Below are 14,390 nucleotides of genomic sequence, written 5' to 3'. Positions count from 1 at the left end.
AGTAGAGATGGGGTTTCACCATGTTGGCCGGGCTGGTCTCAAACTCCTGACCTCAGATGATCCACCCACCTTGGCCTCCCAAAGTGCTGGGATTACAGGTGTGAGCCACTGCGCCCAGCCGACAAAAATAAATTTAAGTGACAATCAAAATGCAATATATAAATCTTGTTTGAATCCTGACTCAATCCAGCCAATAAAAGGAATATTTGGAACTATTGGAGCAATTTAAATATGGATTGGATATGAGTTAAGGAATTATTACTAATTTTCATAGTTGTAATAAAAGCATCATGATTATGTAAAAAAAAAGACCATGTGTTAGAAATGCATACTGGTATGTAAATGAAATGAGATTGATAGAATGTTAGTAATTATTATAGCTGGGTGTTCATTATTGTTCTTTATACTTTTGTATATATATTTGAAATTTTTCATCATAAAAAGTAAAAAATGAAAGGGCAGGTCAACTAAAAAGGAAAAAATAGAAATAAGGGGGAAAAAAATCTTACCATCCTGGGAATTCTTGTTTACAGAACCAAAGGCTATCTGGTGAAAGTCCTTGACTCCAGCAATCAATCCTGGCAACAAGTCTGGGTTTATCTCATGCACACGTCCTCTCTTTCTCTGCAACACATATGAACCCTCAGATGGCTTCCTAGGCACAGGAAGTTGTGGGGGATTGTTTTTTCTGTTTAAAGCACTGATAGTTAGCAACACTATCCTGCAATGAGACAGCAGAGTCATCCATTGCTGCCATCAAATCACAACTTAATAAGTTAATGGTCAAATTGCTTGTGTCCCACTGATGTTAGTAATAAAGTAGCTAACTACAATTTTAGATCAATGGAAACCCCTTGCTTGACCATAAACCCTGTGCTTCTGGAGACCATGTGTACTTTTGTCACTGTCAAAAACCAGTGATTGCCCGAGCTCGTTGGCTCACACCTGTAATCCCAGCACTTTGGGAGGCCAAGGTGGGCAGACCACGAGGTCAGGAGATCAAGACCATCCTGGCTAACACCATGAAACACCGTGTACTAAAAATACAAAACAATTAGCTGGGCGTGGTGGTGGGCGCCTGTAGTCCCAGCTACTTGGGAGGCTGAGGCAGGAGAATGGCGTGAACCCGGGAGGCGGAGCTTGCAATGAGCCGAGATCACACCACTGCACTCCAGCCTGAGTGACAGAGTAAGACTCCGTCTGAAAAAAAAAATTGTGCTAAGAAGCACATTTTCTCTCCTTTGTCTAAAAGTGAAACTTCAGGAAATTTTGACATTTAATTTTCCAGAGTGTTAATTTAATGAGTAGTTTCTAATTTTAAGCTGCTATCCCATCTTAATGTGAGAATTAGTGAAATAAATAACATTAAACCATTTTTTAATTTTGGGAGTAAAGACAATAAAAATATGAGGTATTGCTGCTTGAATTGGTAAAAACACAATTTAAACCTTGTTTCTTTCAGAAGTTTTGAGGCCAAAGACCATAATAAAACAAACTCAGGAGCTTATTTCAAGAGAATACTGTCCTTGTCCCATACCTGTCCTTACTATTTTGTTTTGTGTGCTATTATAAGCTCCTCGACCATCTGACCAAGACAGTTGCAGTGATTTGGCTTCATCCATTCTCGTTTAGTGTGCAGTGCTGTGGCTGCAACATTGTGAAATCAATTCCTAGAAGTCACAAAGCAAGAATTTGACGTGAAGGGATGTCCCTCATTTAGAATTCCCTTCTGGATAAGATACTGCGGTTTCATTGCAGGGAATTCTTGAGAGAAAACAATAGGAGGATGAGGGATTGTGAGTTGTGTTTTTTTTTTTCCTAAAGAAAACTATCAATAAAGGAACGCTGTTGACAGTGTAAAGCAGTGCTTCTCTCTGGGGCCAAGGCCAGAGCTGTGGACACTTTATCCCACTCATCCTCATCCTCTTCCTCTGATAAAGCCCCTACCAGTGCTGATAAAGTCTTTCTCGTGAGAGCCTAGAGGCCTTAAAAAAAAAAAAGTGCTCGAAAGAGAAGGGGACAAAGGAACACCAGTATTAAGAAGATTTTCCAGTGTTTCTGGCAGTTGGTCCAGAAGGATGCCTCCGTTCCTGCTTCTCACCTGCCTCTTCATCACAGGCACCTCCGTGTCACCCGTGGGTGAGTCTCATGTCAAGAACTTGGCACAATGCACTTTTTGTTGTAGCAATTTGCTATAATGTACAGATGATTAAGAACTAGATTCCAGTGCCTTAAATGCTAGCTCTAGAATCTTGTAAGAAAAGTCCCTGATAATCCTTGAAAATAGATTTCCAGAGAATTTCTGTTACATGTTCCATTTAGCCTCTTGCCTGGACATCCAAAATTTCCATGGATCTGCCATATCCCACAGCTTTCACTAGCTAGTTTCCGGAGTATGTGTAAAAATAATTCTATCTTCTTTGTGTTCTAGGCACTTTTATAGTTCCAACTTGAAGAGCCAAAAAAAAAAAAAAATTAAAGTTGAGCATAGAGTTTTTCTTTAATGAAGGCAAGGGACTGAAAGCTCTGTTGCTATGAGGGGCACAGATCTGGATAAACCAAACTCATTAGTCTTTATATCAGAAAACAAGACTTTTTACGCAGATCGAGTGAATCTTAAATTGTCTCCCTCCTCAGGCTTGGTGCAAAACTGGCCAATCAGGCAAAGAAAAGTTTCAATTCCAGTTACTAACAGATTTCTCTCTTGCATCTTTTTCTAGTAGAATATGAGTACTAACCAGAACAGAGGGTGGGGGTGAGATGGAGAGAACCATCCTTCTTGACACTTTTGAGTAGCTCAGTATTTAATTGACCCTGGTTTATTTCTTCATGGTTGCTCTAGTACCTGAAAGGATACACATTAAAAATAGGCTTGTGGCCGGGCACGGTGGCTCACACCTGTAATGCCAGCATTTGGGAGGCCAAGGCAGGTGGATCACCTGAGGTCAGGAGTTCAAGACCAGCCTGGCCAACATGGTGAAACTCCGTCTCTACTAAAAATACATACACAAAAAAATTAGATGGGCATGGTGTTGCGTGCCTGTAATTCCAGCTACTTGGGAGGCTGAGGCGGGAGAATCACTTGAACTCGGGATGTGGAGGTTGCAGTGAGCCGAGATCGAACCACTGCACTCCAGCCTGGGCAACAGCCTGGGCAACATCTCAAAAAAAAATAAAATAAAAATAAAAATGGTGGTTTGAGACGCTAAGGAGACCTGACACCTAAATGTAATGTGGGATCCTGGAACAGAAAGATATGGGTGGAAACTAAGGAAGTCTGAATAAGTGTGGACTTGAGTTAATAATAAGGTATCAATAGTGGGTCATTAATGCGACAAAGGTACCATGCCAATGTGTGGTAAATGTATGGCTAAAGGTAACGTGTCATAAGAAGGGAAACTGGGTGTGGGGTATGTGGGATCTCTTTGTCCTATCATCTCAATTATGCTGTAAATCCAAAACTATTCCAAAAAGTATGCTTGAGCTACCTGTCATTAATCACCCCCTATCTGCTGCCAATAACTAACCCAAGGGTCGCTCAGAAAGTTGTCCTCCCGAAAATCTCCACTCCCCTTTCTTCCCACCCTTCTCCTTACCTATTCTCCCTCTAGTACCTCCTGTATTCCCCATTCTTTCCATATACCCTCGCCCTTCCCAGATCTTTTCCTCCAACCCCCCAGCTCCTCAAGGATGATATTTGGCTCAATGCCAGAAGCATGATAAAGGGGGAATTTTGGGGACTGGAGCTGGTGTTTGCCCTGAGAGGACAGGGGAAGTGAGAGAAGAAGGAAAAGAAGGGATGGGAAAGGGGGAAGCAAAGTGGGGTGATGAGGGAGGAGAATGGAAGAGGAGGGAGCAGGAAAGGGGGGGCGCTTCCCGACCAAGCTTAGTCACAGGGTCAAAAGGGGGCTGTGATTCAGGGGTGGCTGTCTGCTGGATAGGACCTGGAGGGTTGGAGGACTCAACCCTGGGGCAAAAGGGCAGGGACACAGACATGGTTCCCTGCCCTTGGCCCTGCGTGGTCCTGGTGGAAGACACCAGAGGGGCAGCTGGCAAGTGGGCATCTTAGCAAACCATTGAGGAGCTTCTGGCAGGCCAGGAAGCTGTTCTTTTTGAAGCCTTCGCATTGAGATGTATAGATCAGCATTTTAGGATGAGTGTGCGCAATACCAGATTCTGGGCTTCACGCTGAGATTAAAAACAGGATATAAGACCAGTGGCCAGGTTATTAGATTGGATTGCTGCCTTAAAAGGGGGTAGAGTGGGATGGGTACATTAAATGTCAGAAAGTATTGGATGGTTAACTTTTAAAAATATATATGTGTTATTTAGTTAGTTATAGAAGATGGTAGATAAATTTTTCCTCCTCATACCCTATCTCCCCTACAGCAGGGGAGGAAGTGAACTTTTAGCAAACAGCCCAAGAAATGACATTTAACTTGAAGGAAAAACTTTACAAATAAGGAAATAGTTACTGAGAGAGGTTTAGGAGTTTCTGTAGAAGCGATTGAAAGTTAAGTATCTAACCATTTCTTATAAAATTAGAGCCAGGGAGAGGAATCAAATATTTCTATGACTCTATAATCACCTGTGAAACTGCTCTGGAAACCTTATTTGTAAGAAAAAGCCACGGCTGGGAGAGCAAAGGAGGAAGAAATTTGTCCCTTTTGACGGGAGAAAGAATCTGAGGATATTTCTTCCCCTCAAAGGATTATGGTCTAGGGTTCAGCCGAGATACATAAGGGGCATTTTAAAGAAAGAGGGTTGTTTCTGCCATTTGCAACCCTGCGTGTTATTTCCAGAAAATGCAATATCCCACTTATTTCTTGTCTTAAATTGTCATATTTTCTTGGAGGCCATTAGCAGTGGGCTACACTTTTCTCTACATGTGACTGAAGTTTAGAGAGTAAACTTAACTTTGAATTGTGGATATGTAGATTGGAAAAATCTAAAGTATTTTCTAGACAAGTTAGATTTGGTGATCATGGCCCATTCATATTTAATTTTTGTGCAGTATTTGCAAATACTGAATTCCCTGCCCACAAAATGTATTGGCCGTAATGTGAATTCCCTGCCTATGATATCAGTTACGTAAGTCAACCTCATGTGCATTAAGAAGGATAATATAGCACTCTCTGGCCAATGTTCCTTTCTAGAATTTCTTGGTTTCATAGATTCTTCATAAGGACAATTTACCTATGTTGATTCATTAATTAGTTTCCCTGGAGTTAAGGGGAGCAATGAGAATATTGGAGATATTGGTTCTTTAGTCATTAAAATGTTGTTTTTCTATTTATTTATTTATTTGTTTGTTTATTTATGAGACGAAGTTTCACTCTTGTTGCCCAGGCTGGAATGCAATGGTATGGTCTCGGCTCACTGCAACCTCCACCTTCCGGGTTCAAGCGATTCTCCTGCCTCAGCCTCCCAAGTAGCTGGGATTGCAGGCATGCGCCACCCACACCCAGCTAATTTCTGTATTTTTAGTAGGGGTGGGGTTTCACCATGTTGACCAGGCTGGTCTTGAACTCCTGACCTCAGGTGATCCACCCGCCTCGGCCTCCCAAAGTGCTGGGATTACAGGCGTGAGCCACTGCGCCTGGCCAAAATGTTGTTTTTCAATGTTTTCATGACACACAATAAAATGTTTTGGTTGAGATATTTGTCCTTGTAATTTATGCACTAAATATGTATGCCTGAGAAACTTGGCTATATGACAGCTAGGATAATAATGCCATGGTTAACTGTGAATACACAAAGTTCTTGGTATTTTCAATAAGCTGGTAGAATATATACCAAAATTCACTTTGAGAATATTTCTGGTAACTACATGCTAGTATACTGTGTATTTCAAAGTAGGTGACATGTGCCCGAGGCCTTTTTCTTTTCAGTGGAATGAGCTTTTACACATTCCTGATCAAGTCAAACTTTCTAATAATGCAAAATTCCACCTATAATCTTCTTTACAAATGGCCAGCCAAATACTTTTTTGAAAATTTCCAAGGATTGGAAGCTAACTGCACTGTGACACAGCCTCTCCATGACTGGATAGCTGAACTGAAACGTGCTTTCCCATAATTCGTTCTTGTTCTTGTAACAGAATAGCTAATTCCTCTTCCACACGCCTATTCCAGATTTTTTTAAACTAATATGCATTTTCTTCAGTGTTCTTTTTTCAAAATGATAGTTCTCAACTTCTCCTGTAAATAATTTTTAGGACCCCTTCTAAGTCTGGTCAACTTTCTCTGAACAAGTTTGTCAATTACTTTCATAAAATACAGTCTCCAGCCGAGCGCCAGGTTCATGCCTGTAATCCCAGCACTTTCGGAGGCTGAGGCAGGAGGATCACTTGAGCCCAGGAGTTCAAGACCAGCCTGGGCAAGATGCCAAAACCCTATCTCTACCAAAAAATAATAATAATAATAATAATACAAAAATTAGCCAGGTGTGGTGGCATACGCCTGTGGTCCCAGCTACTTCAGAGGCTGAGTGGGGAGGATCACTTGAGCCCAGGAGGCAGAGGTTGCAGTGAGCCGTGATTGTACCACTGCACTCCAGCCTGGGCGACAGAGCCAAACCCTGTTTCAAAAATAATAATAATACAGTCTCCAGGTATGAACAAAATACTCAGAGTATGGTCTGACTCATGCAGAGTTCAGTGAGTCTTTAATCCTAACCTCCCTTGGTCTGAACAACTATCCTTCTATCAAATAATTACTCTGGATAAAAATTCAGTTCAATGCTAACACTTAACTTTAGGTTTGAAATAATTTTGAAAAGGGCATTTATGCAACATGTTTAAATCAACCTGAGAAACCTTAAACAGCTATTTTTTTGGGACCTTAACTAATTTCTCTCTGGAATTCAAAAATGTCCAAATGCAAGACCAAGAAGGTGGACTTGGGCTGTTGGTGGTGTGATCCAAAACACCCCAGGTACTCTGAGGTGTCTTTTTCATTTCCAGCCCTAGATCCTTGTTCTGCTTACATCAGCCTGAATGAGCCCTGGAGGAACACTGACCACCAGTTGGATGAGTCTCAAGGTCCTCCTCTATGTGACAACCATGTGAATGGGGAGTGGTACCACTTCACGGGCATGGCAGGAGATGCCATGCCTACCTTCTGCATACCAGAAAACCACTGTGGAACCCATGCACCTGTCTGGCTCAATGGCAGCCACCCCCTAGAAGGTGACGGCATTGTGCAACGCCAGGCTTGTGCCAGCTTCAATGGGAACTGCTGTCTCTGGAACACCACGGTGGAGGTCAAGGCTTGCCCTGGAGGCTACTATGTGTATCGTCTGACCAAGCCCAGCGTCTGCTTCCACGTCTACTGTGGTCGTGAGTACCTTCCCTGTGCTCTTTTTCTCCACCAACAAGGCCACAGGTGGAGTCCAAAAGTGCCAATTATAGGATATGCAGTTACAGTGGCAACTGTATCTCAATCTGAACAACATTGATGTGGGGCTAAAGATACCTTTGATTTCTGAGATCTCTTCTTAGAACTTCCGAAAAATTCCTGAAGAAATAGAAGGGGAAAGGAGCTATGACTTTGATGAGTTCTTTTTAATTTTGTCTGAATTCCATTCAAACAAAACATTAGAAAATGAAACATTGGGCCAGGCGCAGTGGCTCACGCCTGTAATCCCAGCACTTTGGGAGGCCGAGGCAGGTGGATCACAAGGTCAGGAGTTTAAGACCAGCCTGGCCAAGAGACCAGCCTGGCCACTATGGTGAAACCCTGTCTCTACTGGAAATACAAAAATTAGCCTGGCGTGGTGGCAGGCACCTGTAACCCCAGCTACTCGGGAGGCTGAGGCAGGAGAATTGCTTGAACCCGGGAGGTAGATGTTGTAGTGAGCGGAAAATCGTGCCATTGCACTCCAGCCTGGGTGACAAAGTGAGACTCTGACTCAAAAAAAAAAAAAGAAAAAAAGAAAATGAAACATTGATTTAGATTATCTAAATGGTGGATTTCCAACTTTTGAGTATGGAGAACCCCTTTTTAAGATAGATAGATAGATAGATAGATAGATAGATAGATAGATAGATAGATAGATAATCAGACATCCATGTGGTTAGATTGTGTTTAGTGTCCACTGATTTTTTTAAGTGATATACAATGGGAAGAAGCTACTTTATGTCAGTAATACTTTTAATTTCTGTGTTATTAATCCTGTCAATATCTGTATTCATTTTAAAAATAGAGCACTAGAAGAGTAGGACATAACACTTTCTTAGTCTATAGCTCTTGTATGGTGAGGTTTTAGATTTGCAGAAACTCTATGGCCACTCAAGGGCCTGTGGATCTGAAGTTGGGAATCATTGATCTAGATGACAGAAGATGCCCTAGTTTGTTGTTTTCCATCAGTTTATATAAACCTTAAAAATGAGGATTCGCTTGATGGTGGCTGGAAACTCATCCTCCAGGTTGCGCTCATGAGGCTCTCTCAAGAAGAGGGTCAGCTGGATGCAGTGGCTTATGCCTGTAGTGCCAGCTACTTGGGAGGTCAAGGTGGGAGGATTGCTTGAGCCCAGGGGTTCGAGGCCAGCCTGGGCAACATAGGGATACCACCCTCCCGACCCCCCGCACCATCTCTAAAAAGAATGAAAGAGTGTCTTCTGGTCTCCTCCTCTCATGAAGATAATCTTTATTCTTCCATAGATTTTTATGACATCTGTGACGAGGACTGCCATGGCAGCTGCTCAGATACCAGCGAGTGCACATGCGCTCCAGGAACTGTGCTAGGCCCTGACAGGCAGACATGCTTTGGTAAGAAACTCATCAAAGGAAGAATCAGGCTATTAGGATCGAAAGGACAAATCAAAAACTCTTCCTGCCTCAGAGCACCGTCATTTTCCCAGATTGTGTCTCCAAACACTTGGAATGGTGTTTGCTTTTTAGTCTATGCCTGGACCAAAAGCCCCACGCCAAATTTGTATCACGATTAGGGACAGCGGAGAATTGTGCCCTCTACTAGAGTAGCCACAGGTGGCCATGGTGCACTTGAAATGTGGCTAGTATGACTGAAAAATTGAATTTTAATTTAATTTTATTTTAATTTTAAAACTGATGTTTGGCCACGCACGGTGGCTCGCACCTGTAATCCCAGCACTTTGGGAGGCTGAGGCTGGCAGATGGCTTGAGCCCAGGAGTTCGAGACCACCCTGGACAACAAAGAAAAACCTCATCTCTACAAAAAATATGAAAATTATGTGGGTATGATGGCATGTACCCATAGTCTGAGCTCCTCAGGAGGCTGAGATGGGAGGATCACTTGAACTTGGGAGTTCAAGGTTACAGTGAGCCATGGTTACACCACTGCTCTCTAGCCTGGGTGACAGAATGAGACTCTGTTTCTAAAAATATTAATAATATCTTTAATATTGGTTATATATCAAAGTGAAAATATTTTGCATATAATTGGGTTATATAAAATATATTATTAAAATTAATTTCACCAGTTTCTTTTAAAAAAATTTTAATGTGACTACTAAAAAATTTTAAATATGTAATTTGCTTTATATTTCTGTTGAACAGCACTGTTCTAGAATTATCTAAGGACTTACTCCTCTAGCTTCACTGATACAATTTTGGTTGTTCTGAGTAGCAAGAAAGATGAGTCAGATTGTCCGTAGGAAATCCAGAGTTCTTGAATTTTATATTATGTTGTCTATAACTAGAAGAGAACAGAGATGAAAACCCCAAGATTGAATATTATCTCTCTTTCTCTTTAATGTTATGAAGATTTTTGGATTCAGACTCAAGTAGATGTAAAACAAGTCTAGAGAGAAAGGGGAAGATTGCCCTACCCTGGTCCCCCAAGAAGAACAGTAACAGGTCAGGATTGAGGTAGGAGATTAAGGTGAAAGGAGCATAAAAGCCTTATTGGTTTTTGTTTGTTTTTGAGACAGGATCTTGTTCTGTCGCCCAGGCTGGAGTGCAGTGGTGTGATCTCAGCTCATTGCAGCTTCGACATCCTGGGCCCAAGTAGCTTCTTGTTTTAGAAAAGCTTTTGCTCTTCAGTCTCCTAAATGAGCCAGGGGCAATGGCTCATGCCTGTAATCCCAGCACTTTGAGAGGACGAAGCAAGAGGATTGCTTGAGGCCGAGTTTAAGACTAGCTTGGGCAGCATAGTGAGACCCCGTCTCTATAAAATAAAAATAAATTAGCTAGGCATGGTGGCAGCCTCCAAAGTAGCTGTAGTCTCAGCTGAGGCAGGTGGATTGCCTGAGCCCAGGAATTTAAGGCTGCCATCAGCTCTGATTGTGTCACTGCACTCCAGCCTGGGCGAAAGAGCAAGACCCTGTCTCTGAAAAAAGAAAAAAAAATCATAAATACATCAATAAATAAAGCCTCCTAAATGAACCCCACTGACCATCCTGTGGAGCATGTTTCGGCTCTGCCATAGGAGTTGTTAGGGGTCTCGTGTGGTTGATTTTGAGTATGTGATTTAATGCTAAATGGCTTGGGGTAGGGGCAATAGTGGTTCCTGAAGTCTCTGCCTACCCTCATGTATTTCTGTTCAAAAATATTTGGCTTTATTTTAAGCCAGGAGTTGTTCATGCATTTCTTTGCTTTTGTTTTAATATAACTTTTGAAGAAGTAATACATTTAAATGGTTCCCAAATTAAACAACATGAAAAAGTATACAGCAAACTGTCCAGCTGTCAGTCACCCTCTTGCCCCATTTCCCTCTTCCCCAACTCCATCCCAAGGGAACGGTTATATTATTTTCTTATATGTGCTTCCAGGGTTTCTACAGTCAGATTTAAAAATGCAAATATATATATATATATATATATGTGTGTGTATTAGTCTGTTCTCATGCTGCTAGTAAAAGCATACCCAAGGCTGGATTTATAAAGGAAATTTATAAAGGAAAGAAGTGTAATTGACTCACCATTCCACGTTGCTGGGGAGGCCTCACAATCATGGCAGAAGATGAATGAGAAGCAAAGTCACATCTTACATAGCAGCAGGCAAGAGAGCATGTGTAGGGGAACTCCCATTTATAAAACCACTGGATTTTGTGAGACTTACTTACTACCAAGAGAACAGTGTGGGGGAAACTGCACCCATGATTCAATTATCTCCACCTGGCCCCACCCTTGACACGTGGGGATTATTACAATTCAAGGTGAGATTTGGGTGCAGACACAGCCAAATCATATCAATATGTTTACTTATTGGCCATTTTTAAACATCAAAGGTAGCATATCATTCACATCTCTTCCTTAATTTATCTTAGACAATCTTTTTCTATCAAAGCTCCAAGTTCCTATGTGGGGTCTGTGGGACTTCAGGGAGATGATGAATCCTCTGAAATTTGTAGACAGTGTTTTGTGTTTGTGAGCATGTGTCAATTTTCCTTTAGTTTTTATTTAAATGTAATAATTTTAATTATTTCTTTTAAATTATATAATTTGTTCAGGCAGCATACAAGAAAATAATATAACAGACACTCATGTACCTAGATTTAACTAGAGTTAAGTTTTGCTTCCTTTTTGTTTTTCTTTTCTTTTTTTTTTGAGATGGAGTTTCACTCTCGTTGCCCAGGCTGGAGTGCAATGGCACAATCTCGACTCACTGCAACCTCCACCTCCCAGGTTCAAGTGATTCTCCCGCCTCAGCCTCTAGAGTAGCTAGGATTACAGACGCCCACCACCATGCCTGGCTAATTTTTTTGTATTTTTAGTAGAGACAGGGATTCACCATGTTGGCCAGGCTGGTCTTGAGCTCCTGACCTCAGGTGATCCACCCACCTTGGCCTCCCAAAGTGCTGGGATTACAGGCGTGAGCCACCATGCCCAGCCCCCTTTTTCTTTTAATTTAAATAAAATTTTGTAAATACAATAAAGCCATCCCACACCATCCTGCTTTCTTTTCTCACCCTCCAGGAGTAATCATTGTTTTGAAGTTAGCATGTGTTCTTCTTGTCCCATTTTAATGCTTTTATTATTTATGTATGTACCCATAACAATAGATAGCATTGTTTTGTGTGTTCTTAGAATTAACATAAAAATGATACCTTACCCAATAGTGTGAGATTTTCTCTAGCAGGTTACTGCTAGGCATACTCTATGCTGGGGCATAGAGTGTCTTCATTGGCTATAACAATAAACCCCAAATAATGATGGGTTAAATAAGTAGAAGTTTATTTCTCTCTCATATTAAAAAAAAAAAAATCAGTCCTAAGGGAGGAGACCACCCCTCATATTGTCTTATGCCCAATTTCTGCCTCCAGAAAAAAGAAGAAGTAAAAACTAAAAGGCAGAAATGGAATCCACAAGCAGACAGCCTGGCACCACACCCTGGGCCTGGTAGTTAAAGATCGACCCCTGACCTAACCGGTTATGTTATCTATAGATTACAGACATTGTATGGAAAAGCACTGTGAAAATCCCTGTCTTGTTCTGTTCTGTTCTGTTCTGTTCTGTTCTGTTCTAATTACCAGTGCATGCAGCCCCAAGTCACGTACGCCCCTGCTTGCTCAATCGATCACGACCCTCTCACGTGCACCCTCTTAGAGTTGTAAGCCCTTAAGAGGGACAGGAATTGCTCACTTGGGGACCTCGGTTGTTGGAGACCTGAGTCTTGCCGGAGCTCCCGGCCGAATAAAGTCCTTCCTTCTTTAACTCAGTGTCTGAGGAGTTTTGTCTGCCGCTTGTCCTGCTACAGTCCAAGATAAGCAGTCCAGGCTTGGAATAGAGCCTTCTAAGTGACCTACCCAAGCACGGATGTCACCATGTCTACATCCAGGAAGGCTGTGGGCCTCTAACCATCTACTTTCCAGGCAGTATAATGAGGAAAGGGAAAGAAGGGGCCCTGATAAAGATTGTTAATAATATCAACTACATTTTGCATTTCTACAAGTTCTGTTTGTTTGTTTTCAGTTCTGCCTTGTCTTTTTACACACTTCTTTTATTTTGCTTATTATCCTTTCTTTTATCTTTTTACTAATTCTTTAAATACTTGTATTATGGATTTTTCTGGATAATTCTGTTATCTCCAGTTCAAAGCCTCCAATTATCACGCTAATGCTCTCTCACAGTGGATCGTTCCTCATGTAAGTGTCTTGTGGCAAATGGTCTTCTGTTGTAGTTTTTTTCTGTAGGACACCATTCGTGTCATCTGGTATCTTTGTTTAGTGTTGCTATAAAGGAATACCTGAGGCTGGGTAATTTATAAAGAAAATGGGTTTATTTGGTTTATGATGCTGCTGGCTAGGAGACTGAGCATCTGGGGAGGGCCTCAGGCTGCTTCCACTCATGGAGGAAGGTGAAGGGTGCTGGCATGTGCAGAGATCTCATGGCAAGACAGGAAGTCAGAGTGAGAAGGCGGAGGTGGCAGGCTCCTTTTAAACATGCTGAAACTAATCTAATAGAGCAAGAACTCACTTATTACTGCAAAGATAGCACCAAGCCATTCACGGGGGACCTGCCTCCAAGACCTGAACACCTCTCATTAGGCCTCACTTCCAACACTGAGATCAAATCTCAATATGAGGCCAGACACTGAGGCTCATGCCTGTAATCCCAGCACTTTGGGAGGCCGAGGCAGGTGGATCACTTGAGGTCAGGAGTTCATGACCAGCCTGGCCAACATGGTGAAATCCTGTCTCTACTAAAAATACAAAAATTAGCTGGGCGTGGTGGTGCGTGCCTGTAATCCCAGCTACTCAGAAGTCTGAGGCAGGAGAATCGCTTGAACCCGGGAGGCAGGGGTTGCAGTGAGCAGAGATCGCACCACTGCACTCCAGTCTGGGTGACAGAGACTCCGTCTCAAAAAAAAGAAAAATCTCGCTGTGAGATTTGGAGGAGTCAAATATCCAAACCACAGCACCTGGTTTGAGGAAGTTTTACACAGAGCACTTTTTCAAATGCTCCTGTCGGCATCACAGATGCTTTATCAGACCTAGGCCAAATTTTCCATCAATTTCTCAGATTCAAGTTTCCCCATACCATGTGGGAAGTGTAAAACCGTACTTCAGCCATGGCAGAGCCCTGGCGTGGGGCTTCCATTGTTTGTGAAGGCTTTTCTTCCTCCTAGAGCCTTGGGAAGAGTTTCCTTATTGCTTCCCCGGGCCACTGGGCAAAGTTCTTCTCCCCATCTCATTGAGGGGATACATTTTCTGGGGTCTTAGACTTAAGCAGGGTTTCAGTCACAGCTTATCTCCTCTCCTGGGGCCAAGGCCATGCCTCCTGTCACCGCATGGGTGTTTAACCTCAGTCCTTGGTTTATGTCCTATCTGGGCCTGTTATTCCTGAGGACTATAACAAATGTAGCTCCCAAGCTTCCTTTTCCTTGTTTGTAGAAAGAAAAGCGTAGACATTTACTGCCAACTGTGCATTTTTTTACAGCAAGAGTCCATACCTTTCATCAGATTCT

At 42.2% G+C, this 14,390-nt stretch overlaps 1 protein-coding gene across 2 annotated transcripts in view; it reads left to right on the top strand.

Annotated features, from left to right (window-relative positions):
* Positions 1 to 1,994: 1,994 nt before the first annotated feature.
* The window catches only part of OIT3 (oncoprotein induced transcript 3), a 39,541-nt gene continuing 27,145 nt past the window's right edge, over positions 1,995 to 14,390 (top strand). Inside the window, exons 1-3 of one of the 2 annotated variants that reach the window (XM_054435581.2) lie at positions 1,995 to 2,139; positions 6,965 to 7,339; positions 8,664 to 8,771. In XM_054435581.2, coding sequence (XP_054291556.1) covers positions 2,079 to 2,139; positions 6,965 to 7,339; positions 8,664 to 8,771 — 544 coding nt within the window. In that variant the 5' untranslated portion in view covers positions 1,995 to 2,078. The remainder of the gene's footprint in view (positions 2,140 to 6,964; positions 7,340 to 8,663; positions 8,772 to 14,390) is intronic. The other variant, XM_054435582.2, reaches the window with a different exon arrangement.

This window comes from Pongo pygmaeus, chromosome 8, assembly GCF_028885625.2.
Source record: "Pongo pygmaeus isolate AG05252 chromosome 8, NHGRI_mPonPyg2-v2.0_pri, whole genome shotgun sequence".
Lineage (NCBI taxonomy): Eukaryota > Metazoa > Chordata > Mammalia > Primates > Hominidae > Pongo > Pongo pygmaeus.
Note: the sequence above shows the minus strand (reverse complement) of the source record. Positions and strands in the feature narration are given on the sequence as shown.